Consider the following 27,430-nt stretch of genomic DNA (forward strand, 5'->3'; position numbering starts at 1 on the left):
TCTACTTACTGGTAGTACAGCTCCTGGGGGAGTCACTCTGCTCTGCAGATACTAGTGCTTGTTGGGGTAGCATTATCTCCCAGGGGGATACCTGCGAGCTCTAGAAAGCAGCATGTTGCAGGTAGCAGCTTCTCGTTGGCTTCACCTCCTGTGGCCAAGGACATAAACTCTTCTGACTTGTTGCAGGGCTGACCTCATGGTGTTGGAGTGGCTTCCATAGACCGCAGGTAACAGAGGGAGCATGGCATGTGACTTCCCTGTCATCTGCACAAAACTGACAATCTGTCTCCCCCAGCTCACATTTCTGTGGAGCAGAATGGAGCTGACTGATTCCCCCATCCCCACCCTACCCATTTTGAATGGAAACTGAATATATTTTCCCTGTGAACAATTCTAGTCATCTGCAGGTTCAATCAGCAGATTAAACTTTAATAGCGACAACACACGGGTGGGTCGGACTGAGTCAGACATTTTGTATGTGACAATAATAAGGAAAACACAAATCTATAAGCACCCATTTTAAAATTGAATTGAAGGGGACGTCCATATGGCAATCAGAGGTGTGACAGCAGCACATGTAGTTTTGATCTGGCTAGCTTGAATAACAATAGCAGTGAAGCTGAGACAGCATGGGCGAGCGGCTCAAGAACATACCCAGGGTCCGGGGGTGGGGTGCTGCTGTGGCTTCACTGCTGTTGTTATTGGAGTTAGCCGGATCAAAGTGACATGTGCTGCTGTCACACCTCTGATCTGGGTTAAAATTTTCCCAAAGTTTGGGGTTATCAGATTTAGCCTCTTTGGTTCGGGCCCATTGCTTAGTATTGATAGAACAAATCTGAATATGGCAACAAAGACAGAGCTGGGATGTTCAATGAGAACCAACAGGACGGAATCCATCTGTCCTAACTAGAAAGGGTTGGTCTAAGAATGAGAACTCTTTGAAAGTTCATCCCTTTCTTAGCTATATCTGCCCAGCTCAAAGAATGGGTAAGGGGACAAGTTCTTTTATAGTATTTTACAGCCTCCAAAGCCCTGAACTGGCTAGGGGCAGTTTAGCTCTGCTCCCATCACATTTGTTTTGCTTGACTGGGACACATCAGCTGATGGAGGCCAGATTTCATTTTGTGATGGCAGAGGCAAGGACTCATGGTTCTGGAACAGAAAAGCCTCTAAATAAAATAAAAGTTTGAGATATTAGATATTAATTGCATCAGATAAGTAAAAGATTGCTTGTTTCCTCTCTTCTCTAAATGAGAAACAGGCCAGATTTGGGTTTTGCAAAACCTCAGTCAGGTTTTGATCTTGCAAAATCCAATCATGGCGGATTCAGATCTGGGTTACATTGTGTCTCATTTTATGGGGTCAGATTATTTAAAAAAAAAAAATTCCTAGACCAGGGGTCGGCAACGTTTGGCATGCGGCTCGCCAAGGTAAGCACCCTAGCGGGCCGGGACAGTTTATTTACCTGCTGACGCGGCAGGTTCGGCCGATCGCGGTCCCCACTGGCCGCGGTTCGCCGTCCCGGGCCAATGGGGGCGGCGGATGTGCTGGCCGCAGCTTCCCGAAGGGGGTAGATTTTCAGAAGAGCTCAGCAACCAACAGCTCCTGTCCAGGAATCGAAATAACTGGTCAGATTTTCCAAAGAGCTCTTTAAGATGAGAGTTCTGAAGTGGGCGCTGAGAGTTCTGAAAATCTGCCCATTTATGTTGGTGCCTGACTGGGAATAGCTGGCCCCCACTGTGGGCTTAGAGCAATTTTGAAAATCTGCCTTGGATATTTGTTTATTTCTGCTGGCGTGAAATAAATTTCTGTGCATAGGATTTGTACTGCTTTTTGCATGGTCCTGCTCTAAGTCATTCTTCAATATCCCTTTGTTAAAATATAATGTGCCACATTCTTCCTGAGTGTAAATGCCATTGGTTTCAGTGAAGTAACTTTTCAATGATATTAGAGAAATTTATTCAATGATATTAGGCAGACAAGGGGGGTGGTGTGAGGTAATATCTTTTAGTGGCGCAACTTGTGCTGGTGAACGAGACAGGCTTATCAAGAGGAGGGTGATAAATTAATCTCCTTAACCACCGAGGACGGGACAAGAAGTAATGGCTTTAAATTGCAGCAAAGGAGATTTAGATTACACATTAGGAAAAAAACTTCCTAACTGTAAAGGTAGTTGAGCACTCGAACATATTACCTAGGGAGGTTGTGGAATCTCTGTCATTGGAGGTTTTTTAGAGCAGGTTAGACAAACACCTGTCAGGGATGGTCTAGATAATACTCAGTCCTGCCTCACTGCAGCGGATTGAACTAGGTAACCTATCGAGGTCCCTTCCAGTCCTACATTTCTATGATTCTATGAAACTTCTCTGAGAAAGTTAATCTTATGTGAACAGTGGCTGCATTACCCACATGGATGTGTTATTAATTTGTCAGTAGGAGTGGAGCTCGTTTGCAGGATCACACGGGAGGAGAGGTGTCTATGAGACACCAATCTTTCTAATGGAGATGTAGCTCATAATGTGAAAAAATTCAAGCATCCCTGCAGACTTTTCCTTTCTGTGAAGATTCTACATGGAGTGCTTCTTCCAGCCTGATGTTACCAAGATATTACCTCACCCGCCTTTTCTCTCTAATAACCTGGGACCAACCTGGCTACAACAACACTGCAAACACTATTCAATGATGTACACTCTGGACACGTTGCTGTATACATCAGTACACTAATTTACAGAACACCAGGATTTTCCCCGTTCTAGCACGTTGAAGGATGTGGATTTTTTAGAGTCTTTTTCAACTTATTGGCTGCTAACTTTGTTGTAAGACCACTTACAACAACAATTGGGTTTTATAATAGCTTTTTCATAACTTGTGTATTTCAAAGAGATAAAAGAACAGAACAAACATGAAAATACTTCCCCAAGCCCCATGAAAAATAAGAGGATTCTTCCCCATCCCAGCTTTAGAAATGGTTACAAAAAAGGAGTGAAATCAAATATTTCTAGGCAACGAATTCCACAGCAGGAGGGCATAATGAGAGAAAGTGTGACCACGCAGTGCTTAAGAGCTGACTTTCAAGACAACAAAAATGGTTCAATTAGAGAATCTGTGTGCTTGTCCTAGGGTGTAAAGTGAATCAATGAAAAAACAGTGTTTAAAGCATGGAAAATGTTGCTCTGTGTATGAACAGCAGTATTCGTGTACAAGTCATTGTGATACTTTGTAGAAAGCCTATAGGAATCTTTAACTGCATAGCTGCAATTATTACAGTATGTGGGGAGATAATTAGAAAATTATAAAGCAGGTGTCTCTAATGGTACTATTGAGCATAGCTGTGAGTGATGGCACAGCCAGCCAGGAGCCTCAGTCTGTTATTTGCACATCATATGATGTTATGTATTAATTGATATGCTGATTACCTATGGAAGCGTTGGGTTCTGTTTATCTGAACTCCTGGCGTTGCATTGAATTATACCTGTCCAGTTACCCACATGAACAGGGTTATATTTAAGATTAAATAGTAATGTCATATGTTTTAAATGCACATGGCTCTGTGAGCTGGAGAGGTGGCTAAAGGAGGAGCATGATCTAAGCGGGGGTCCCTGAATGTATTGTACCTTCGCAGTACATGAGCAAAGATACCGCCATGCAGATGCTACAGAACGGGTCATGCTTAAGAAGTGGCAGCTGCCACCCCGGTTATGCAGATGTAGCCTCCACTTCCCCCAAGGCCAATCTGCAACCATCAGCATGCACAGGGGGGTGGTGTGGTACCGTAGCTCCTACTGTCAAACTTTTCAGGATGCTTTTCTTAGTCACCTTGAGGATTTGAGCATCTGATGAAAAAGTAAAACAGGTTCTAGACCCACTCGATCTTCAGCAATGATGCAAATGCCTTAAAGGGTCAGGGAGGTTCAATTTAGAAAAGCATCCAAAAATCTGACGACGATTCTCTGCTGGCCATAACGGAGTGTGGCTTCTAACTGGGACATTATAAAACAGCTGTGCAAAATTGTCATTCAAGTTTTCCTGCCGAGGCATCAAAATCTATTTTCTCACCCCTCACCAGGCTGGGAGATGATAATGAAAAGACTAATATGTTGACTTGCTACTCGGGTGGAAGTTTTGAAGGCTGTAATGTGATCCTGAGAATTAAGGATAATAAATACACATCCATTTACAGGCCTACCCGTGACAGTGATGATGAAGAGGATGATGAGAGGAAGGGAAGAGGCTGCACCCTTCAGTATCAGCATGCCATGGTGCGAGTCCTCACACAGTTTGTAGCAGAGTCTTCCAATTTTGGAGGCCAGCTGACCTATATGTTGGGCTCTGAGTGGCAGTTTGACATCACGGATCTCGTGACCGATTTCATGAAGGTGGAAGAGCCTAAGATTGCTAAATTACAGGATGGACGGGTGCTAGTTGGTCGTGAACATGGGATAACCACAGTTCAGGTAACAGCTCAAAATATACCTATATAGGTGGGGAGAATTTGGGGTGAGAGCAGTTGATTACTGGCTATAATATAAAAGGCTGTTATGTCTGGGGCAAACATTAATTTAACACAGAAGTCTGAATAGGTTTCACTTTTGTTTCCAGTCATTTTCATTGCTTGATTCTCAATTACAGCAACACAATGCAGTTTGGGCCAGTTTTTCAAAGGTATTTATGTACCTAAAGATGCAGATAGGCGGCTAATGGGGTTTTCAAAAGCACCTAAGCAGGTTAGGCATTTAACTTCTTTGAAAATGCCACCTGACAGCTATCTTTAGCTGTAGATGTTTAAATATCTTTGAAAATGTGGCATTTTGTGTTTACAAAATGGTAGCGGGAACTTAAAATTATTGATATTTAATTAAAAAATCATGAACTGTTTCTTTCGGCATTTGCTTACATAATCTCCCATTATATCCTTGTATACAAAGTCTATATTTTGGACCTAAAATAAAAGGACAGTGACATTTTGGGCATGAACCAATACTCACTGAATAGAAAGACTCCCATTGACTTCATAGGCAGTGGAATCAACATCCTTGGACTAGATTTCCAAAGGTATTTAGGCACCTACAAGTGAAGATATGCATCAACTGGGATTTAGAAGAGCACCTAAGCAAGTTAGGTAACTAACTCCCATTGACAGTCAATGGGTGTTTAGTGCCTAATTCACTTAGGCACTGTTGTCAATCCCAATAGCATACTTAAGCACCTAAATACCTTTGGCAATCTGGACCTCTGTCTTTTTAAAGAGATCAGCCCAGCTGAGCTCGTACAGGTATTCTGAGGCCAGTAGACTGTATTTCTTGTCTGTCAAATTACAGTATCAGTATTATTCAATAGCCAGCAGTGTAATTATATTAATTGGAGATTTTACAGAAATTGTAAATGTAACTATATATTTTTTAAAAAATCAAATACATTTAGTTTAGTTCATTAATCTCCATTCTGCACCATGCTGCTCAGGGATGAGGCTGTAATTTAAAAACAATGACATGTTTAATAAAACTATTTTTGGCATATATAGTAATTAAATGGCAAACGGGTGTAACGTTTTGGGAAACATCAATTATACCTTATAATGAATGCAACAAACACAGAACTGAATTGAAAATCTAGTTACTCTGTTTTAGAACATTGAGTCACTTGTTGTTTAAAACAAGAAGGCATACTTGCTTTTTGAAGGTGCTGTCGCCTCTCTCTGATTCCATCCTGGCTGAGAAGACAGTGATTGTGCTAGATGACCGCGTAACAATCACAGACCTAGGCGTACAACTAGTAGCGGGCTTGTCTCTGTCTTTACAAATAAGCAAAGGAAATAAGAGAGCTATTGTTTCCACAGCATCTGCTTGTGATATTCTTCATACCCCAAAACAGGTATGGTCCAAAATAGTATTGATAATTATAATTGGTTTGTTTACTGTGTTTTTTAGGATGCCAGACAAAGCCTCCTGTATAGCTATGCAACATGTATAACGTATGCCTGTTTGAAAAGTAGGACATCTCATGCAGCTTAAGACACAGTTCCCCCTCGTAGCTTACTCATTGCTGGCCTACTCGCACCCAAAGATCCATATCACATGTGGAACAGATTGGCCATGCATCTAGTCCAAGATTCCTAGCAATGCATGTTGCTCATGGCAGCTGGCTGACCATACACCTCCTTCCAGAGGACCACACCCCATTGGGGAAGAGGAGTGTGTCATTGTAGTGGGCATGTGTACTTCCCAAGGCACTCCAGTGTGCTATGGAAGGATCCTGGCTACTTAGCTAGGGGCAAGATTCCCATCCCTATACCTTGTTCCCCCTTGATTTGGGCCAGTATAGCCCAGGGAAGCTCTTAGCTCAATGGGAACATCTCACTGATTTGCATGGCTGAAATCTTCTCTGAGGGTTTTGAGTACCTTCTATGGGTGCAACCCCTACAGCCCCTAGACAGACTAAGTAGTACGGCATTTGCATGATCAGGACCATTCATTCAGATGAGATGGATGAGATTCAGCCACCCTCTTTGTGCTCACTTTATTCTGTAAGTAGTACCAAGAGTTAAAGTGAAACTATTAAAAGGAATAGGGTATATAACTCAGTGTGAGACAGAGTGGTGGAATCCTGTCCTACAGAAGCAGGTAAGATTTTTCCCTATTAATCAAAGCAGTTACGTTTTGATAGTGAGGTATGTCATGTGCAATTATATTTGTAGCATGATTAATGCTGCTGTGAAAAACATTGAGTTTGAGCAAACTATCCTCAAAATGTAAGCAGCAGCATATTTTTGTAAGTGTTTCTGTGGTGTCCAAAAGGAACGACAATCATTTCTATACCTTTCCCATACCATTGCATAATTAGAAATACTGTGATTGAAAATGTGAAATATTTCATTCAAATCTGTTTCCTAATGCATTCTGTTTAAATAGACTGAGCATGAACACCACACCTAGAGTTTATACAAGTGCATTACATTACACATAAGGTTAAGGCCAAGGAGCATTTTCAAAATGTCCCTTGTTATATGACATTTTTCTAAATTTATTAAAAATCGTGATTTTGGAAATCTGATTATTTTCATCAATGGGCTTTGATGTTGAAAAGTGACTTCTCACTTTATACCCAGAAATAACTGTGGGTATGGTTTTGCAAGCACATTTTATTAGAGTGAACCTGCAAATAACATGAATATCTAAATGGAATAGAGCACACAAAACCAGAAGCTGAATTGAAGCATTTTTGTAAAAACAAACAAACAAACAAACAAACAAAAAAACAAAAAAACATAAACAAAGCTACACAGTATATTTATAACACTGGCGTCAAGTAAGTGTAAGCTCTCAAAACCCTAAAACGTGGTATCTTAACTTTCAAACTATTATTTCTTCCCTTTCCCTCTTATAGGAAGCCATAATCAGTGCTTGGATTTTGTTCAGTGATGGCTCTGTGACACCTTTAGATATTTATGACTCCAAGGATTTTTCTGTCACGGTCACTTCGCTGGATGAAATGGTGGTATCTGCCCAGCAAAACCTTCAGTCAAAGTGGCCTCTGGTTGTTGCAGAGGGTGATGGGCAAGGACCCCTGATTAAAATTGAAATGGTGATCAGTGAACCTTGCCAGAAGACGAAGCGAAAGAGCATTCTGGCTGTTGGTAAAGGAAATGTCAAAGTGAAATTTGGCCAGAAAGATTCTGACCACAAAGGAAGGACCAACAACATCGATGATTTAGATAGAGAGTTTAACCATCATCTGAACAATGCTATAGAGAACACGGCAGAACAGGAGAGGACAGTGCAAGAATGGGCCAAACATGGAACCTTTATTAATCATGAAGACAATGCTAACAAAAGCACAACTTCCAAATCTCCCATTGATCAGAACAAGGCTCATGAGGATGGCCTCCAAAATAACCCAACTGCTTTCACAAGTTTTCCTACCCAAGTAGAAGTACCAGGACAAAATAATCCCAATGACCTTGCGTTGACTTCTAGAGGGTTAACTGATTTGGAGATTGGCATGTATGCCCTGCTGTGTGTTTTCTGCCTAGCAATTTTGGTCTTCTTAATTAACTGCGTGGCATTTGCTTGGAAGTATAGACACAAAAGGTTTGCTGTGAGCGAGCAAGGCAACATCCCCCATTCTCATGACTGGGTCTGGCTTGGAAATGAGATTGAACTCTTGGAAAACCCTGTTGACATTTCGCTCCCCTCAGAGGAGTGCACTACTATGATTGACAGAGGGCTGCAGTTTGAAGAAAGCAACTTTCTCCTTAATGGGAGCTCGCAGAAGACTCTCCATAATCAGATCCTCAGATCTTGTGAGTATGCTTGTGAGAAAGAAGTTAAAAGTGAACCTATAAATCCTTCCGGGCCAAAACGGAAGCGGGTCAAGTTCACTTCCTATACCACGATACTGCCAGAGGATGGAGGTCCTTACACCAATTCAATTCTATTTGACAGTGACGATAATATTAAATGGGTATGTCAAGATATGAATCTTGGCGATTCCAAGGAACTTAGAGACTATATGGAAAGACTGCAAGACAATATGTAAAATACTTTCTTATGTTTGTATTCACCTTTATGCCTTCTGTTTTACGGATAGTGGAGCAGTCAGTCCAGTCAGCAATAGGAGGTTACAAAGGAGTCTAACTTTTGGAGGTTCTAAGACGATAACTGCACATCATCGAGCGGGTACAAGAGGCTGGCTGAGCTAATCCTGTTTCACTATAAACCAGGATGTGTCCCTGAAACAGCTACATGTCGGTGTTGGAGGTGTCGCACATGATGGCTGTTTTCATATACTGCCTGGTACTAGCTAAATGCTAATACAATTATGCTCAGACTCAGCGGAGACTACAGTTGTTGGTCAACTCATGATAAACAGTGATTCAGAAAACAAGGGATTTTTTGGTTGATTTTTCTAGTCGTCATCCTTTGTAAAGCACAGTGGATATTTCTTGCATACAGCCTGAGACTAGGTTTACGTTAAAAGAGATCTGAATGAATCTGTCCAATTTTATTTGCCTATGAGCAATGCAGCCAAGTAGTCTCATTATATTTTACAGCTACAAACACCCACAGGTGGTTAATTTCTTATCTGTATTGTTTATGAAGATGGTTTGATTTAGGGAACATTAAATATTTTCTTTAGAGATTTTTTTTTTTGGTTGTACCAAAGTGTTCCACAGTATATTTACAGTTATTCAGGTTTTCTATTCATGTGCATCAGCTCGAAAGGATACCTCTTCATCACTGATTATCTTTCTCCTTCCCGTGCAAATCTTTCATATTTGGAATGTAGAAACAAATTAGAAATCTCACACTGGAAAAGGGTTGTATCTTTTTACAGGGAACTGTATATACACACAATAAACCCTGGAAAATAAAAATCAAGCAGCAGCCCTGGGTTTATTTTGGTCATTGACAATATGAAAAATAACTTAAAATAAAGCAGAACACACTTTAAAGCAAAATTCCTCCAATGAAACAACACTTATGGAAATTCTTTGTGGGCAACACATGTTGTTTTGACGATAAATGCAAACGTAGTATTGACATGCACTGAATAGGAAGCAAATTGCCTGGGAAATAAGCGAAGACCTGAAACTGGTATTACACTGTATTAAAAATATATATATTATATTGATGCTGCAGTTCAGCAGCACATAGACATCCATCTACAATGGCTGGTGCACACAGGCCCTGTCTAAAAGCCATCTCTAATCATATGTCTGGTACAGAGAAAACCTTTACAACAAGCTCCATAACAAAAGAAAATACTGCTGGGCACAGTTATATAATGGCTATTCCCAGATTTGACAGGAATGCTGGAGATTCAACGCTTCCATTCCACAAACATTATATGCATTTTTACATTGAAGTACGATTGAAGTGTGTTGAAAATTGTACCAAAGAAACCTTTTTGCATGAAATGTCTAAGAGAAGCAAAACAGTACATTGGCCCATCCTGAGAAAATGTAATTGACACCTGATCCAACGGCAACTGCCTCCCATCCCCCCCACTCTCCCAAAATAATGAACGTAATAGCACTTTAGTGTGAGCTCAGACGTACCACATATCTTAGTCAACTAATGCTCAAGATATTTAACATACAGTCTCTCCTTTTCCAACTGAGCAAGGATTGCTAGAGAAGTCTTGATTGCTATTGTGAACCTGATTAATAAAACCAGAAAATCTTTATAAAATTCAGCTCCTCCAGATTTTTCTGCATTTGACTAACGCGTAAGTAGTTATCCACTCAGTTCAGCAAACTGCTTAGAGTCCATCCATATTCAGCAAAGTACTTATGCATATTCTTAAGTCCCATTGATCCCAAAGTGACTTTAATACTTTGCTGATTCGGGACCAGTATTTTAATGTCAGACAAGAGTCAGAAGCCACACTGTTTATACTGAAAGTCTTCCCTCTAAGAACAAGACTTGAAAAGAGCAAAATGGTAATTTTTGTGTGTTTCACATTAAAAGTTATGTAGCCGTGAGACCAGGATCACTAAAAGTAGAGTGCACATATTTCCACGCTGGTGTTCCATTGTGTGCACATATAAAATAAACGATGACGTGGAAAAATACAGAGAATATAAGAGGAATTTATAGTCTAGCATGGCTGTTAGCTGATCTGACAAAGAATTTCACTTAGGCCAACCCACCCTCTAGTACAGGATCTGTTTGGTTTTGGAGCCTTGATCTTTGTCCTATGCAGGAGTCACACACAGCAAGTCCACCTAGACATCAAGTCTGGTCGCCAGGAACTATAGTCGTTAACAAAAACTCAGTAAACAAAAACAAAACAATGGGAACCAGACTTTAGCCTGCCACACCAATACATAGAATCTGGCAAAGATGGAAAATGCTCTGGAACTACAAAAATATAGTTAAACTTTAAAAGATCTAACATGCTACATGAAAGTTCAGAAATAGAAAGTGACAATAAATAAAAATGCACAAGGCCAAAGAATTAAAAAAACAAGGACAACAAAAACTGAGAAAATGAGAATGTCCAAAGTCTCCCCCTCAGTTGCAGCAGTGTAAATGCAGAGCGACACCATTAAAAGCAGCGGAGTTACTCTGGATCTACACCAGTGTAAAAAGTACCACTCCTGTGAAATGAACATTATTTGCAGATCAAGCGAAAGAACATCAAATAAATATTTCTAAGGCTAATTATTAACCAAAGGAAGGAATGACATTTGGAGGCAGATTATATATCATCAAGAAACTTCAAATGACTAAAACCCACCTGGGTCTCTCCAAAATCCTCTAATAATAATTAGATTGCTATGTCCACAACTATTAAGCTTCAGTAGCTGCAGAGATAGAAAATTCCGATGGCTCCATACAGAATATACAACTCACATTTGTGATGCATACTGTTCTACATAAAGAAAAGGCAATATGTTGCATAGAGGGTGTTTTTGTTTCCTCCCTTCTCTCCCCCCCACCCTTTCCCTGCCAACTATCCATACAAGGGAGGATTCACTGAATATGATGATTCTTAGCAACTTTAGAACTGTAAAATGCCAGACTCTTAGCTACTGTAAATCATTGAGTGGTTAGCTCCACCAGCTGAAGATCTGGCCCATGGAGAATACTGAAGAAAGAATTCATTTCCAACTGTGCAGAACTATTATATTTCATTTGGACATTATAGACTAGCTCCATATGGCTTGTCTCTGCACACTTCCTGATTTAAATACAAATTTGGGAAAACAGGTCCCCCTACTCCTCTTGATGTAGAATGATACAGCTTCATAATGGTACCAGCTGCTGTTCCTTAATTCATAGTGGGGAATGTAGAAGAAAATCTTCCAGCCATATGATTCAGTAGAAACAGTATATTATAGAATGGGATACAATCTGTATTTCAAGGTGGAGTGCATCATGAATGGGATACCAAATAGTCATAGACGATATGCTCTTTTCTGAAATACATATTGTATACACTACATTGAAATATACTGTATAGTCTATAGTGAAATGCATACGCTAACTACTGAATCTACAACACTGAATATGTATATTCATCATGCCCCAAATATTTATACAGTATGGTAAGTCTTAGATGTATAACATAATGAAACCTGTACAAAATAAACTGTAAATGAAGACAATGACAGATGACTTTTATACCTGTGTAATTTGTATACCGATTAAGTTATTCAAGCCTCAGTTTACATCATTAAATGTGCCATTTTTTAAAGGTGTTCGTTTTCTATAGGACAGAGTTCAGAAATAAGACTTCACTCTCCAGCAAAGAAGCACTTGAGTGACATTGTGAAACCTGTGAACTCTAACATAGAAATAAACAGATTGCTCAATGTGATTCTTCAATTCGACTCTACTATTTTAATCACACAAAAATGAAGGTGATGGGCCATGTGTGTGTGGGGTGTGATGGGCTAGGGAGTTGCATGCACCATTTTGGCCAACCAATAACATGTGGGGTTTTACTCCTTTGGCACCCACTGCCCACATCGGGGTGGATTTTCAGGCTTTGATACAAATGTTTCATACAGTCCTATGTATGATATGCCAGTCCAGCCCATTGATTCCATACTGAGGCACTGGGAAAATGGTAGTGATAGTTTGCAGGGGCTAAAATACAAAGGATCTGTAAACGGTGCACATCATCCAAAGTTCCACAGTTTTAGTAAGAACACTCCTATAGTTGTGTGAAATATGCTTGTAGTTTTGGGAAGTGGGTTTAAGATTAACCCCCATGCCTGTGCATTTCCCAATACAAATTATGGGCTAGATTCTTATTGCTACTACGCTGATGTGAATTTATTTTATGTATTTATAGGATTCCTGGGGTGCACGTGAGGATGGTATCTGAGCATCTCCTATTAATTATCCTCACAACTCACTAGTGAGGTAGATTATTAGCCCCATTTTAGAGATGGGGACCTGAGTCAGATGGCTTATGTGACTTGCCCAAGGTCCATAGCAAAGTCCAAAACATAATGCAGATCTCCTGTAGCCCAGTATGCTACCTTTAAGCATAAGACCATCCCGCCTCCCATAGTCAATACAGTAACTGAAATCAGCGTTACATATGTGTCCAAGCCTTCTCTCATTGATCTCAATAGGAATAGATTTGGGTCCTCAATGCATAAATTGGCAGCCACCAATGCCAAAGGGTCAACTGCGTTTGCCCTAATAGGATCCATTGCTATTGCTTTCTTTATAAAAACACCTTATTTCTAATTTAATGAAATTTATCTGATAGTGAACAGGTGCCTGGGATGTAAGCTGGGATCGTCAAAGAGGCCGGATGCTGAATTTTAATGGATTTTGGGCACGTAACTCCCATCAGCCGCATTGAAAATCACAGCAGTAGTAAAGGAGAAATTTTCAGAAGTGAAATATTGTTCTGAATGGTATTGATGGGGAATTACTTTGGGTCTGACATCGAGTAGAGTCTTCCTAAACAAGGCGATTCCAGGGCGATAACTCATGTTGTCGGGTTCTACTCAGTGCATCAGAACATGGACCTTTATACATAGAAAAAGTTCTTGTGTCTAACTCCAGAATCTACAGTTACATTTCCCATAAACAGCCCTATAATCAAATGATAAAAATCAACCTACCTCTCCAATGTACCTACCAAAACGATCTTTATGGGATGCCTTAACGACATGATGGAGATAGCAGGAGAAGAGTGACTCGATGACCCAGTAGGTCCGTTTCAGTCCTATGTACAAATGAAAAAAATTACATGGATCAATAAACAACTGGATGACAAGTAGGGTACAATTAGGGCCTGGTTTTCAGTTGAAGTTGTGTCTGAACCTTCCCCCCTGCCCCTGAGCCTTTAGAGTTTGACAGCAGAAAGATCTGAAGGATGATATTTGTCAGAAGTTAAATAGGACAAATCATGAAGTCCTGATGCAGCTGAAATTCCCACTGGTGTTACCAGGAGTTGTGACCAAGACAGGAACTGAACAAGGGCTGCATGATTCTGTTGTATAGGGAAAAGGATAGATAATTACTGATCAGATCTGAGGCCTGAATAGCTTGATGTGTCTTCATATTACACAAAACAAAACCCTGCTATCTTCAATCAGTAGCACCGTCTAGCCTGCAGCAAATAGAGCAAGAAGTGGTGCTTGAGTTTATGTAAGGGTGACATATTGTGTTATATAATGTTTATGAAAGTTTGCATTTTTGCTTTGTAAAAGTGAAGTGGCAATTTGCAAAACTAAACATTTTTGTAAATTTCTGGGTGCCCAAGAAGTTACATTATCTTTTTAACTGAAAATGTAATTTTTATCCAGAGAGTCCATTTGGCACCATACCGTAATTTTCATTCCCTTTTAGCCAATAACTGACCCCTGAGGCAACAGCAGCAGTTGTACGAATTGAGGGTTGATTCTGAATGCCCCTGAGGGTGTGTGTGTGTCAATATTTGAAGTTTATTTATATACACACAGTGCTTATAGTATTAACATGTTCAAGTGCACTCTACTCCTGTAGTCATTCATGGGCTAACTGCATTTCAATACACTGGGCACTACTTTTATTTTACAGTGTTTGCATTTTGTAGAGTGAAACTGCTGCTTTTGCCTTTTGATTTTGATGGACATTTAGACTGACAAAATAATGAAAACAAATCCATTAAAATGCACATTGCAAACTGTACTCAAAAGGTGATCCATGCCATGCCGTTTGCATAAGTCATTAATACAAAGAGCGTGCACAGGTCTAGCCCAAAGCGTCCCACTTAACCATCACTTATTCCCACCTAAGACCTCAGAATAGTACTGCGGTGGAACTCAGTAGTGCCTAGATCTTGTACTGAATTTCACCCATTGTGAATAAATTATTTGAAAGTGGGGGAGGGGGAATGAGGCATGAATTTGTTAATTTTTTTTAAAGCATGTTGAGATTCCAAAATGAACAACACTTGTGATAAGTGCAAGGTGACATTATTAGCCATTATGAATCAACACGGTTTTAAAATATTCAAAAATGTATAACAGCTACTGTATAAACAGATGCCATTTAATGCATCATAGTCTAAAAATGAACCTTTAATTTCAGAGATAAAATATTCCGCCTTCAATAGCAAATTAATTTTGACAGCATGCTTTATTTTATTTCCAATAGATGGTTTAACAGTGTGGTTTATTTCCACAATTTAATTCAATTTTGGAATACAGTGACAGGCCAGAGCCAAAATCCAGTTGTTGTTGTTGGTGGTTTTGCTGGGGATGGAATGAAGAAGAGAAATCGTATTTGTCTGATTTTAGTTATGACCTTGTTAGCTTCGCCCCTTGGATTTTGTGACTTGGGTGAAGGTGCCTATATTAATGTCAGCTATTGTAAACCAGGCTAGTTTCTATGCCTGCGTGTGTAGATGTACTTTCACTGTGTGATGTATGTGTTATAGGTGGTTTAAGGACATGATATGCAGCGTATTCCACAGCATGATTAACATCTTTCTAATAGCATCACCTCCAATTGGAAGAGCGGGAGACAAAATGTGTTAGGTGATATCCTCTGATGCTGAAAATCCCCCAGTAACTCATATTTTTGTAGGCAGACTATAGGGTTCCTTTCCTGGAGAAGCTCACTGAAGGTAGGGAGATTTATACGCTGCAGATGCGGTTAGGCAGTAGTACCAAGGCTACGGACTTGATCCAAAACCCACAGAAGTTAATGGGAATCTTTCCATTGGCTTCAGTGGCCTTTGGATTAGGACTTAAGTCGAACAGATCACCTAGCACGCTGCCATTATTAATGGGATGGGCACAGCATGTGCAGGGCCAGATTCTGCCACCTTTATTCACCTTGAGTAATGCCTTACTGCAGGAATAGTCTGACTGGTTTTGATACTGAGTGAGCTATTACTCAAGGGTGGCAGACTTTGCTGCATAGGAAAAAGGCAGCAGAGGGGAACCACACCTGTGAAATGTTTGCCCACTCCGCCCTCCAGCTTTCAACCCCACCCCACTTCTTCCCATGTGACAGATGGGCCATGTGACAAAGGGGGAGCAGGGAAGAGTCAGGGAACAGCAACTCTGCAGCTTTTCCAGTGTCTGCACAGCCCCAACAGCAGAAAAGCAGCATTCAATCACCCTCTGGGGTCAGTGGTCTACACTGGAGATGTCACATAATACAGCCCCACCCTCGGAGCCACTGGCCACATGGCTAAGGGACTTGCCGGGCTGCCTCTGCTCACAGCAGCGCCTGAGAGGAGGGCCGATGCATGGACAGCATCCACAGGGTGCCAGCGAGTGTTCTCTCTGGCTGCCCAGCCTGTGGGGTCACTCTGGTCTTCATCCTTTCCCACGTTTGTGGACCAGGTGCACATGGCCGTGATGCAGCCGCTCCAGGCGGACGTGACTTTGGGGCACAGTGTTATTTGTATGATGTATCTGCTGAGTGGCAGTGACATGCTCCATGCTGTGCAGACATGGAGGAAGACCTTCTCTGTGCCCTCAGGGGCTTCCTTTCCCAGGCCTTCACACTACAGGGGAGAACAGAGGCACCAGGGGCATTGAGTCATCTTGAAAGTTCACCTGCCACTTTGGTCTCGTTTTCACATGCAAGTAGTTTTGGACTCAAATCTTGTTATATGAAAACTTACTCGGCCATGGGGGCATTCTCAAAGTACTGCACATTCAAAGCTTACTACAAAATCAAAGGTTTGCGCACACATCCGGACAGGAGACTTGGGACTAATGGCCCATCTAGTCTGGTTTCCTCTCACTGGCAATAGCCGATATCAGAGGATTCACTGAACGATGAAACGCCCCAGAATAGACAATTATGCACTAACATACACAACTTTGCCCATCAATTTGACAAGGGCCAGGTTGCCACAGCTCTGGGTAAATAGAGGCTATGAGTCAGCAGAGCAGATTCTGTTATTTTTTTGAATCATTTTAATAAGGAGAAAAAAATCGCAGTGAGAGAAAAGTACCCATTTCATTTACAGGCATGACTTCTGGAGATTTCAGGACACCAATGTGCGCCAAATGAGACATCTCTATTCAGCGCATCAGCTTCAGGGAACAAATAGTGGGTACAAAGCATACAGTTGGCTCTGAATTTCTATTTCACCAGAGTTTGAGCTGGGTTTTGATTTGGCTCATTACAGAGGGAGAGGGTGGCTTAAGGCTGCAGTGTGGATTTGAACTTTGAGGGTGTTGCTCTTTGTTATTATTTGAATTTAGCAAACACCGTGTCACCAGCAAATCAAGCCAGGATTAATGTTGATTCCAGGCATTTAGTGTTTGTGCCAGTAGATGCTGGGAGCATAATTAAGGGATTTTCAGTCACTATTCAGCAGAAGGGGTGTTGCTGCACGGCTATAGATAAGGGTTACGAGCTGTCCTGATTTTTAAGGGCAAGCCATGATTTGGAAAGAGTTCAGCTCAGTCTCACCATATGGTTTTCCATTCTCACTAGCCGTGCAAGGTGTGTTGAAAAAAGGTTGGCAGACCACCTGCTAACAACAGGGATATAATGAGACACTTTGGGACTGCCTGTGCTTTCTGTCAGGCTGAAAACCGTGCGACTGCACCACCTGCTGGATCACATTTGAAGCGCAACAGGAGTCAAGGCTTCTACAGGGATCTAGCTGTAAGGTCACCTGCCATTCAAGCAAGAGGAGGGAATGCAGATATACAAGACTCCGGGAAAGCGATCGTTCTAGTATATTTAAAAAAAAAAAAACCCACAAATCCTTTCTAGTAAACACAGAAGTGTTATGTGCCTCCAATAACAGAAGGTGTTTTTCAGACTTTTCTCAACAAGCCCAAGTTTACTATAACCCTAAACCAGTGGTGCTGGAACACTTTTAATAGTGGGGCTGCTGAAAGCGAGCCCCCTTACCCTTAGTCACCCACCCCCCCAAGCTGGGAGCAGGCCCATGTCTCTGGGAGTGGGGGACCCGGACAGGGGTAAAGGGGCTGAGGCTGGGGGCCGGCACGGGGCCAGGAGCAGAATCCTGGGCACAAGGCCATCAGCTGGGACCCTGGGGGGCAGGAGGGTGTGGGGCTGGGAGCCCGCATGTGGGGCCGGGGGCAGAGCTCCGCATAAAATCTGGGGATGCTGCAGCATACCCCGCACCCCTGGTTCCCCCGCCTATGCCCTAAACCCACTGTCTCATCTTTAAGACAACTGAATCCATTTAAAACTAAGCTTGATTTTTAAAAAGGACAACTGCTGGTGGCTGAACTTTGTGACTTTGTCCTCACCCACAACTGAAATAGTGTTTTCCAAGGCAAACAAAGATTCGATTGAGGATTGTATGGTACATTCTGCAGGTCTGTGACTGTGCCCTCTTTTGCTACTATAGCTGATTATTTAGTTCCTTAGTTGTTTATATCATGAGTATTTTTTTAAAATGAGATCTACCCAACTTATGACTCAGGTGTTTTGGGTATAGTATGTGCTGAACAATGTATGAAGGAAATTTTTATCTGTAAATATTATCCATATTGTATCTGTATTGTAAACCAACCAGATTAATGGACTTGATTAAAATCAACACTCCATCATTAACAGTTCATAAAAATGCATGCATGCTGCCTTCTGACTAAATTTTCTGTCATTTTAAAATGCCAGAATTTCAAGATTACTTCATGCAAGTACTCTGAACCTTTCAACACATAACTTGGAAAGGCTTTTAAAATGAATAAGCATTTACCTGTTTTAACAGGCTGGTTTCCCAGGACGGTGGCAAAACATTGGCTGTTTTTTTTAACCCCCTCTGTCTTCAAGTTTCCAGACTGGGGGGAGGGGGGCAAGAAGGGGGGAACACACACACACACACCCACCCACCCACCCCTTAGCTGCAGAAACTAACTAAGCTCCCCAGCTACTGTAACTCGGCATTGCTTCTTTGATTTGAATGGAGCAATGCCAAGTTACATTAGTCGAGGATCTGCCTCTGTATGATCCATAAACCCCATCTACCCCCCATCCTCACTACTCAGTCCTTCTGGTGACCTCACGCACAGTACGGGGACACGAGTATCTTCTGAGATAAGTCAGCAAACCTTAATGAAGAAGTATTTAGCACTATGGTTTGCCTGCCCCACCGTAGCTCAGCTGAGCTGAGAGCAGTGTGCGGAATAGAGGTGACGTGCGATGAGAAGACAGGAAAAAGGCATTCCATTGATATCTTTTTAAATGGTTTTCTGCTGACCATGATCCTTGCTTGCCAAACCATCCATAAGATGCATGGAGTTTCCTCATCACTACTCAAAATAGATGGATGGACAAAGACAGGGTCACATACTTCCAGAGGCAGATTCTTTGAGCTGAAAGTAAATCTTCCCTCCCGCCCCAGGGCCAGAGCTGCTCTCAGTTACTCCTATGTAACTCCACTGAATTCTTCCAGCAATACAAAGATATTAAGTTCTTTGAGCAAAAATAGGACACAAAAAGCACATTGGCAAGATATACTGTAATGCAAAACCCAGAGGGACTGAATACAAAGGAAACATTCATGCCTAGTGCTGCACAGAGATCCAGTTTTGCTCAGTTCACCTTACCTGCATATTTTACAGTTCCAAAGAACCAGCAGTAAATAGGGTTATCCAGGCTGTGTGATTCCGCTATGAAAGTAAAGTGCATGGGGCCTGTGCTAGCCCCTATTCACTAGTACACCCTATATTATGGGTTCAAGTTGGATATTGAAGTTACAGTTATAGCTCAGGACTAGAATTAATTACATCTAAATGCATTACAATTGCAGGTGACACAGGTACAGAGTAGCTCGGAAGGCGAATGACGGACACTTTGAATTATTCATGGGAAGAAGTGTTTTCTAACATCATTCCTGGAAATACCATCCACAGAGGAATAGCCCAGTGCGGGAATAGCAGTTATGCTGCTACTCTAGGAATGTCACAGCAGAGCCGGGTGACACCTGAGGGCTCCATAATACAGTAGGTTGTATTCCAGTAACAACAGCACGTGTTCCAGATGTGAGACACCAAGCTTCTGTCTGTATAGAGTGAAAGGAGATGGCCAGATGAGAGATTAAAAATGTTTATTGCTCTTTCTGTATCAAGGCTCAGTTGTTTAAAGTACTGTAAATTTCTTAATCCTCTCAAAATGATGTGCTTTTTACTGACACCATTTCTGCCTGTTTTTTGATCTTTCTTAATACATGTGAAACAGATTGAACTGCTCTAGGTCCCCTTCCACGGAAGCAAAAATGTTTCCACATAGGAAGGATACGCTCAGAGAGCCCTCCAAGTATACAAAGCGGGGAGGAAAAAAAAAATCAGTGAAACACTAGGATGCAAATGCTGTGCAGAACCATTAACGCCCCTGGATTCACTGCCTTCAATGGAGCTATGACAATTTCCACTAGGCATGAATCCTAAATGGCCTCTGGCCTGTGTTGAAACTACACCCTAGTTTTTGGTGGGACAAGGTGTGGGCTTTCACCCTTGATCTTTAGTGGTGGGCCACACAGGCGGGGGGGGGAGGGGGGAGAGAAGTTGGAGACACACTGGTGAGACAGCTTGTTCTGTAGCTGCCTGCATTGCACCTGTTCTTTGAATAAGAAGCCATGTAAAAGGCCCAGATCAATGGGAATTAGGTACCCAAATCCCTTTGATGGTCTGGGCCTAAACCCCACCCCTTTCCACTGCATTTCGCTCCAGGCTGGCTTAGCCATGGAACTTGTTGGCTCCTGAGAATCCCTCTCTTAGGCCTGGGCTACACTAGCGGGCGGGGCGGAGGGGGGAGGTTTCGAATTAAGATACGCAACTTCAGCTCTTCTATTCGCAGAGCTGAAGTCACAGTATCTAAGTTTGACTTACCTGGCCGTCCTCACAGTGGCAAGTCGACCGCCGCGGCTTTCCCGTCAACTCCGCTTACTCCTCCTGCCAAGGTGGAGTCCGGGCGTCGATTTGGGGATCGATTTATCGCGTCTAGACGAGACGCGATAAATCAATCCCCGATACATCGAACACTACCCGCCAATCCGGCGGATAGTATAGACATACCCTTAGGCGCCTAACTCAGGGCTGTGAACCCCACTAGGAATTAGGCATTGCAATGCCTGAGTTCCTTTGTGAATCTAGCCCTTTGGTGCTTTGAAAAATCCCACTAGGCACCTATCTACTTTTTTAGACATCTAAAAACCTGGCCCTTAGGCATATTGGAGCCTAAATCGTATTGAAAAATCAATGGGGTTTGAGCAACTCAGGCCCAGCTTTTAAAGGTATTGGTGCACTCAGTGTTGCAATGCCTAAGTGATTTAGGGTCTAAATCTTATTTTCAAAAGAAATTTAGGCATCTAGGAGTCTAAATCCCAGCAGTCAATGACATTTAGGTTCCTAAGTGCCTAAACCATTATGAAAGCAATGCTCCTAAATCACTTAGGTGCTGCAACACTGAGCACAGCAATACCAAAATACCTTTAAAAATCTGGGCCTAAGTGGCTTAGGGGGCCTACGCCTCACTTAAAGTAAATGCAATTTGGGCTCCTAAATTATGTCGGCACTTTTGAACGTTTTACCCAACGGTTCTGACACCAGAAGTAACATTAGGAACACAATGCTGGGTGCCTGTCACTCAGACAGGTAACTTTACAGAAAATTGATTTTGCCCAGGCTTTTCAGATACTGAGCAGTGCCAGCTTTATCCTCCTTGCTGCGGGGGGAGGGGGGGCACCCACACCCTTTTGGTGCTCAAGTGCACTTCCCCAACTAGGTGAATTAGAAAACACACACTCTTGTCATTTCTATTGTAGTCACAATTTAGTGACCCAGTGAATCTGAACCAGTTCATTGAACAGATGAGCTAAACTGAAAAACAAAACCAAAATTAGTAAAAAACAGGCCAGGGGCAACAGCGTTTTAGTTTCCACTCCCATCTCATCCGATGTCTTCGCTTAGTTACAAAACAAGATGCATCCGCATGCATCGCTGCCTCCTTTTCCTTTTCTTCCTCCTTTGGATCAGGGACAGCCTTTGGGGAAAAAAAGTCTTTCCTTTTGGTGAATGGCAGTTTTTCCAATATTAGTGGCAGAAATGAAGAGTCCTTTGCTTATTTACCATAGACCTAGTTTGACAAATCCATGGTGTGCCGCTGATATCCATGTACCAATGCTTTTAGCTATTTCACAAACAAGGATAAAGCCTGGACCCATCTTCCTCACAGAAATAGGCCATGACTTCATAAGCTAAGGAAGCTACTAATTATGAGCTATACCATCCATCAATCAGCCAGTAGGGGGCAGTGGCAAACATACATGCATGCACATACCTTAGACCAGTTGGTGTCTGGCCATTCCAAGCTGTGTGCACTCAGGGGAAAAGTGTTTACAATAAGCCAATCAAGTTACAAAGCAGCATTAAATGACTTAAAGGAACTTCCCCAATGGTCACAAATGCGCAGTGCAATGCACTTTTCTCTGTCCGGCAAGGGAATCTGCAGTGAGAAAAGGGGTCGCAAATACATGCCATTAAGGGGTGCAGCAGGAGGGGCGAGTTGTGCAGCATCATCTCCAGTGCAACAGACATCCAGCACACACGGAAGCAGGTGAACATGCTGGGAGCAACCTTAAGATTTGCTTCCCAGTGTTGAAATGAGGGAAAACTTCACTATACATGATCCTGCTGTCATCAGATGCTTTGTTTTCCAATGCATATTTCTGAAAACAAAAGCAATCAATGGATTGCCAAAAGCAGTCAATGGATTGCCAAAAGCAGAGGGGTTTTGTGTCCTCCCGCCCTGCACTACGGGTAAGGGTCCCCACACAAGCAAAGGTTTGTTTCTTTAACTATTGCCATATAGTGCCAGACACTTTACAGATGGTATGAAGACAAAAGCCCAGAACCTCAAAGGTCTTTAGGCACCTAACTACCTTTGAGGATCTCAGCTGAGGTCCCTGACCCCAAGCAGGGCCGGCGCAACCCATTAAGTGACCTAGACGGTTGCCTAGGGCACTAACATTTTGGGGGCATTGACTGCGGTGGCCGGATCTTGGGCCGCTCCGGTTGTCGTTGGTATTTTGGGGGCGGAACCTTCCGCCGCCTCTGTGGGGGGCGGCATTTCGGGGACGGGACCTTCCGCCGCCTAGGGCGACAAAAAAGCTGGCGGCGCTCCTGACCCCAAGGAGTTCGCAATCTACACAGTACAAATAGACAATATACAAAACACAACATGGAGGGGGAAAGAAAGAGGAAGGGAAATGATAAAAGCCGAGTGGCTCCCATCTTAGTAGCTCCATGGTTGCATTACATTTAAAAATAGCGTAAAGCTCATACATCTGTTGAGATAACACTTGACTATGGAAGAGAGACTTTTAAGGACTTGAAGGAGGAGGTGTGTGTGTGTGTGTGTGTGGGGGGGAGTTGGTGGCCTGAGCTGTGCAGCTCCCACACGTGTTCACAGGACTAGAGCTGTGCAAATAATGGATTTTTCTGTCCACTGGCTGTTCTAAAAGTCTCTTTTCATTTCAGTTGACCCAAAAGGAAAATTTTTCAGTGCATTAAAAAGTTACAGAAAAATCTCATTTTGGATCAAATGAAATGGTTTGTTTGTTTAGTGTTTTTTAAAAGCTCAAAAACTAAAGTACATTTAGAAACAAGTCGTTTCCAAGTGAAAAATGAAAGCATATTGTCTAAACAAAGCATATTGGCTTTTTCCGAATTTTTGAAAAAAGTTTCAGCCAAAATGTTTCACTTGCTCTAAACAGGACCTGGTGCAGCTCCTGCTAATGCTAGCAGAGAAGAGGTTCAAAGGATAGCATTCCACACCGATTCCCCATTTGGGTGATGGTGCTACAGGGATCCTGGGTGGCCTATTTTTGACTTCCACCTCCTTGAAATGTTTTCTATCCTTCCTCTTCAGACATACACCAGTGCCAGGAGAGCAGCAGTGGAGTGGTGTCCACTAGCCATCAGTCTTCCCTTGGCTGAAGATCCCAGGACTGCAGCACTCAGATTTGACTCATTGGTTCTCCACACAGTGTTTCCAAGGATTGCCCTATTTCAAGATGCTTTTGTGGCTTTTCGGACACCATCCTTTATTCCCATGTCACAGTGCAGTACTACGCTGCCAATTTTAGGGCAGGAGAAAAGGTTAAATCGGGTAGTTACCTATCTAGCTATTAGGAGAGGACACAAGGAGAGAAGACATACCCTGGTCAAATCCCTACTGCTGAGCGCTGGGCTGAGGTATATCACTGGGAGACCATTTTTCTACATCTCACCTAGCCATGGAGTTTCACTGTCTCAAGTGCTAAACCATACCCAGCATACTCAGGAAGCCAAAGTAGTTTGTTTTTTTTACCACTTTAAATCTTTTTACGCCATTTCAGTTGGGATAAGGGGTCTTTTATCTCCACCTTCACTTGTCTTCTTCAACTACTGTAAAAGGGGTAGCAACTTTACTAATTTATTTGCAGAAGCCATTGAAGATTACATCTACTGTGATCAAATCCCCTTAAGTAAAATATAAACCTCCACTTCACTGAATTTAAAGCCTAAATCAATAATGGACATGAAATCATCAAGTTTAATCTCAAACGCTGTGAACCCAAGTAATCACTCTTCTTGATATAAAACTAATTCCATTTGACAATAAAATACTACTAGCCGGTGCCATAAACCAATAGAACAAATAACTTTCTTAACCCTGACAGTCGCTGTCCAGAATCATTACGACAATCTTTCCTGAACTATCAAGCATTTTGCGGTGGTACGGTCTTTAGCAGGACTCTCTTAAAAAAACAAAACAAAACAAAACCAGGCCATAGCCACAACAGTTGAGAGAGAATTTATTTTAAAAGCAAAGAGCTACAATATTTCCCCCTCTTGCCATTAGCCAAAGCAGTGCTGTTTGTGCACAGCAGCTACAAAACTAATGTCATCAGTGAAAGCTGCTAGTACCGGCATAAGGAAAAATTAGGATTTTTTCCTCTTTTGGAGTTCTCAAGAAAAGTCTTTTATCTCAGCGGTGTTGACATGATGGACTACAACACCGCAGAGCAGTTATGGTCGATCATGTCAGTGCCGGCTGTATTTTGGGACTCCTTAATTCATGCCTCATTGACACAATAGTCTATAATGGCTCCTTTGGAAACTTTTTGGACTATCTTGTCAATATGTACCTAGGCAGTTCTTAATACATTGTTACGGTCTCAAGTATCATAGTACCGCCCGCATGCTAATACACTTATATAGTATCGATAACATGTAGCTGCTGGGCATATGCAGTGGTGGTTTTTCGAAGCTAAAGTGAAATTGACAGGTTGATTTAGGCCCGAAATTTAGGTTTGGCAAAACCTACGATCAGTAGGAATGTGCCTGTAATTTCCTTGAAATATGCATTGCTACAGTCGGTTGAGGAGTTAAACATTTCCCTACTGTGTTTGCAGATGAAGGACCCTTGAATTCAATGGGGCTGGGCAAAGGATGCACTCAGATAGAACTCATTGCCGGATCGGAACCTAGAATGTCGCAGCATTGTAAAGTGCACAGGAGCGGGAAGTGTACATGTACGCACAAGCCGGGACATATGGACATCTTTATAGCGAAGCTCGCAGGCACAGACTAATGGCACCTGGCCATGCTCTTGTTAGGATTTTAGAATATAGACCTCATTGTGTAATCTTGACATCACTTATGTTCCTAATTCCTAATGTCATGGATAAATAATATGCCAAGCATCTGAGACGTGACATCTGTCCTGAATGCCCATACACTCGGAGTTCTACTTGTAATTACAAAAGACCATGTCCTGTTGATCCTTTGAGAGATAGCCGACTAAATATAAAAACACTATTACTCCAGGATACAGGAGTGTTATCTCAGTAATAACTTGTCCTTGTAATAAAGTGTGAGTCAGGCAAACAGAACAGGAACAATGAATGAATGAACATAAACATCCAGCCAGGGCTAAAACAGAGACAAAACCTCCCTACCGCTTCTGAGAGATGAGAACCATTTGTAATACATTACACATCAGTGTTTGCGATGGACAGGATAATCCTTATGGCAGAATGCACGACTCCGGCAATGTTAGAAAGTCTGCGGAACCTCAATTCGTTGTTATATACAGAAATTTCTGACTCAAAACTGATTGAACCAGGAGATGAAATTCTACTGACTATGAATTAGCACAGTGTCATTTATAGCACTGTTGGAACTAAGGGCCAGATTTTTCCAATATATTTAGGCACCTATCTGCTTCTCAAAGTACCTAGCTCCCATCAATAGGAGTAAGGTCCTAGGCACGTTTGATAATCCTACTAGGCATCTATCCACATCTTTAAGCATCTAAAATAACTTTGAAAATGCAGCCGTAAGTGACTTCACCATTTATGGACAGGTCTTCCTGCCTTCCTAGCAATATCCAAACAGCTATGGAACACTCTTATGAGAATGGCCTTTCAAGAACCCTTTTCAATATGCGGTAGTAAAATTTCAAGTCTATAATGCCTGTTAAATGACCACAGAGTGCTAAGACTTACAACTTTGCAAACATTCAGTAAGCCACAACACACCCCGTTAAAGTAAGCGCTATCCCCAATTGACAAGAACCTGAGGGACAGACGGGTTCACACTGAGATCAGGGGCAGAGTTTACTCATGCTGAGTTCGTACATCGCGTAGCTCCAAAGAAATCAATGGGCTGGATTTTCAAAAGAGCTCAGCTCCCATGTAGGCACCACGGGTGTTGAGCATTTGAAAATCTGGCCTTGGGCTCTTTCAACAATCTCACTCAATGGGACTAACAAAGTAGTAACTCAACATCATAATATCAGGGTCAACGCATTCTGCACACATTAGGGTCTGATTCTGCTCCCATCGAAGACTGAGGAGGCTTGCTCATCAATCTGTCAGATCCTTGGATGGAAAACAGTAAACCAGAGCAAATGCATATTGTTATTTTCTGTTTAATACCCAAGCCCCATTTTTTCCTTTCAATATTTCTGTCACTTAATATCTTGCCATGTTCCCTGATTGTACTTCGGCATCTCTGGAACTGATCAAACATTTAAAATGATCTTACCCAGGCTCTTCAAACAAACAAACAAACAAACCAAACTTCATTTGATACAGTCATTGCAACAACAGCTAAGGAATAGGTATAAGTTACTGTGTGAGCGAAAGACATTTCAAATGAGAGTTGTAATTTTATAATCATAACTTTTTGGGATAACTGCTACTTTAATGACAATTAATAGTTTCAAAGCACAATGCAGTCTGTAGATAGAGAAGACATGATTTTTTTGCTTGATCTCTGTCACTCATATTTAATTAAAACGAGAAAAACAATATTCCAACCTACCATGGTGAAAAAAATAATGAAGATTCCTTACACATGCAAATATATTCAAAGTGATATTTTAGATTTATAATTATAAGATTCCAGAAGATAATGAATTTAATGTTGTAAATAACATGCCAGATTTTAAATGACAATTATGGCTTTCTGTGGTTCAAG

At 41.9% G+C, this 27,430-nt stretch overlaps 1 protein-coding gene across 1 annotated transcript in view; it reads left to right on the forward strand.

The window, feature by feature from the left end:
• Positions 1-12,332, forward strand: part of TMEM132B (transmembrane protein 132B) — a 379,313-nt gene extending 366,981 nt beyond the window's left edge. Inside the window, exons 7-9 of the mRNA XM_034791339.1 lie at positions 4,181-4,454; positions 5,680-5,871; positions 7,384-12,332. Coding sequence (XP_034647230.1) covers positions 4,181-4,454; positions 5,680-5,871; positions 7,384-8,535 — 1,618 coding nt within the window. The 3' untranslated portion in view covers positions 8,536-12,332. The remainder of the gene's footprint in view (positions 1-4,180; positions 4,455-5,679; positions 5,872-7,383) is intronic.
• The last annotated feature ends 15,098 nt before the right edge of the window (positions 12,333-27,430 follow it).

The sequence above is a fragment of the Trachemys scripta genome, chromosome 15, assembly GCF_013100865.1.
Source record: "Trachemys scripta elegans isolate TJP31775 chromosome 15, CAS_Tse_1.0, whole genome shotgun sequence".
NCBI classification, from domain to species: Eukaryota; Metazoa; Chordata; order Testudines; family Emydidae; genus Trachemys; species Trachemys scripta.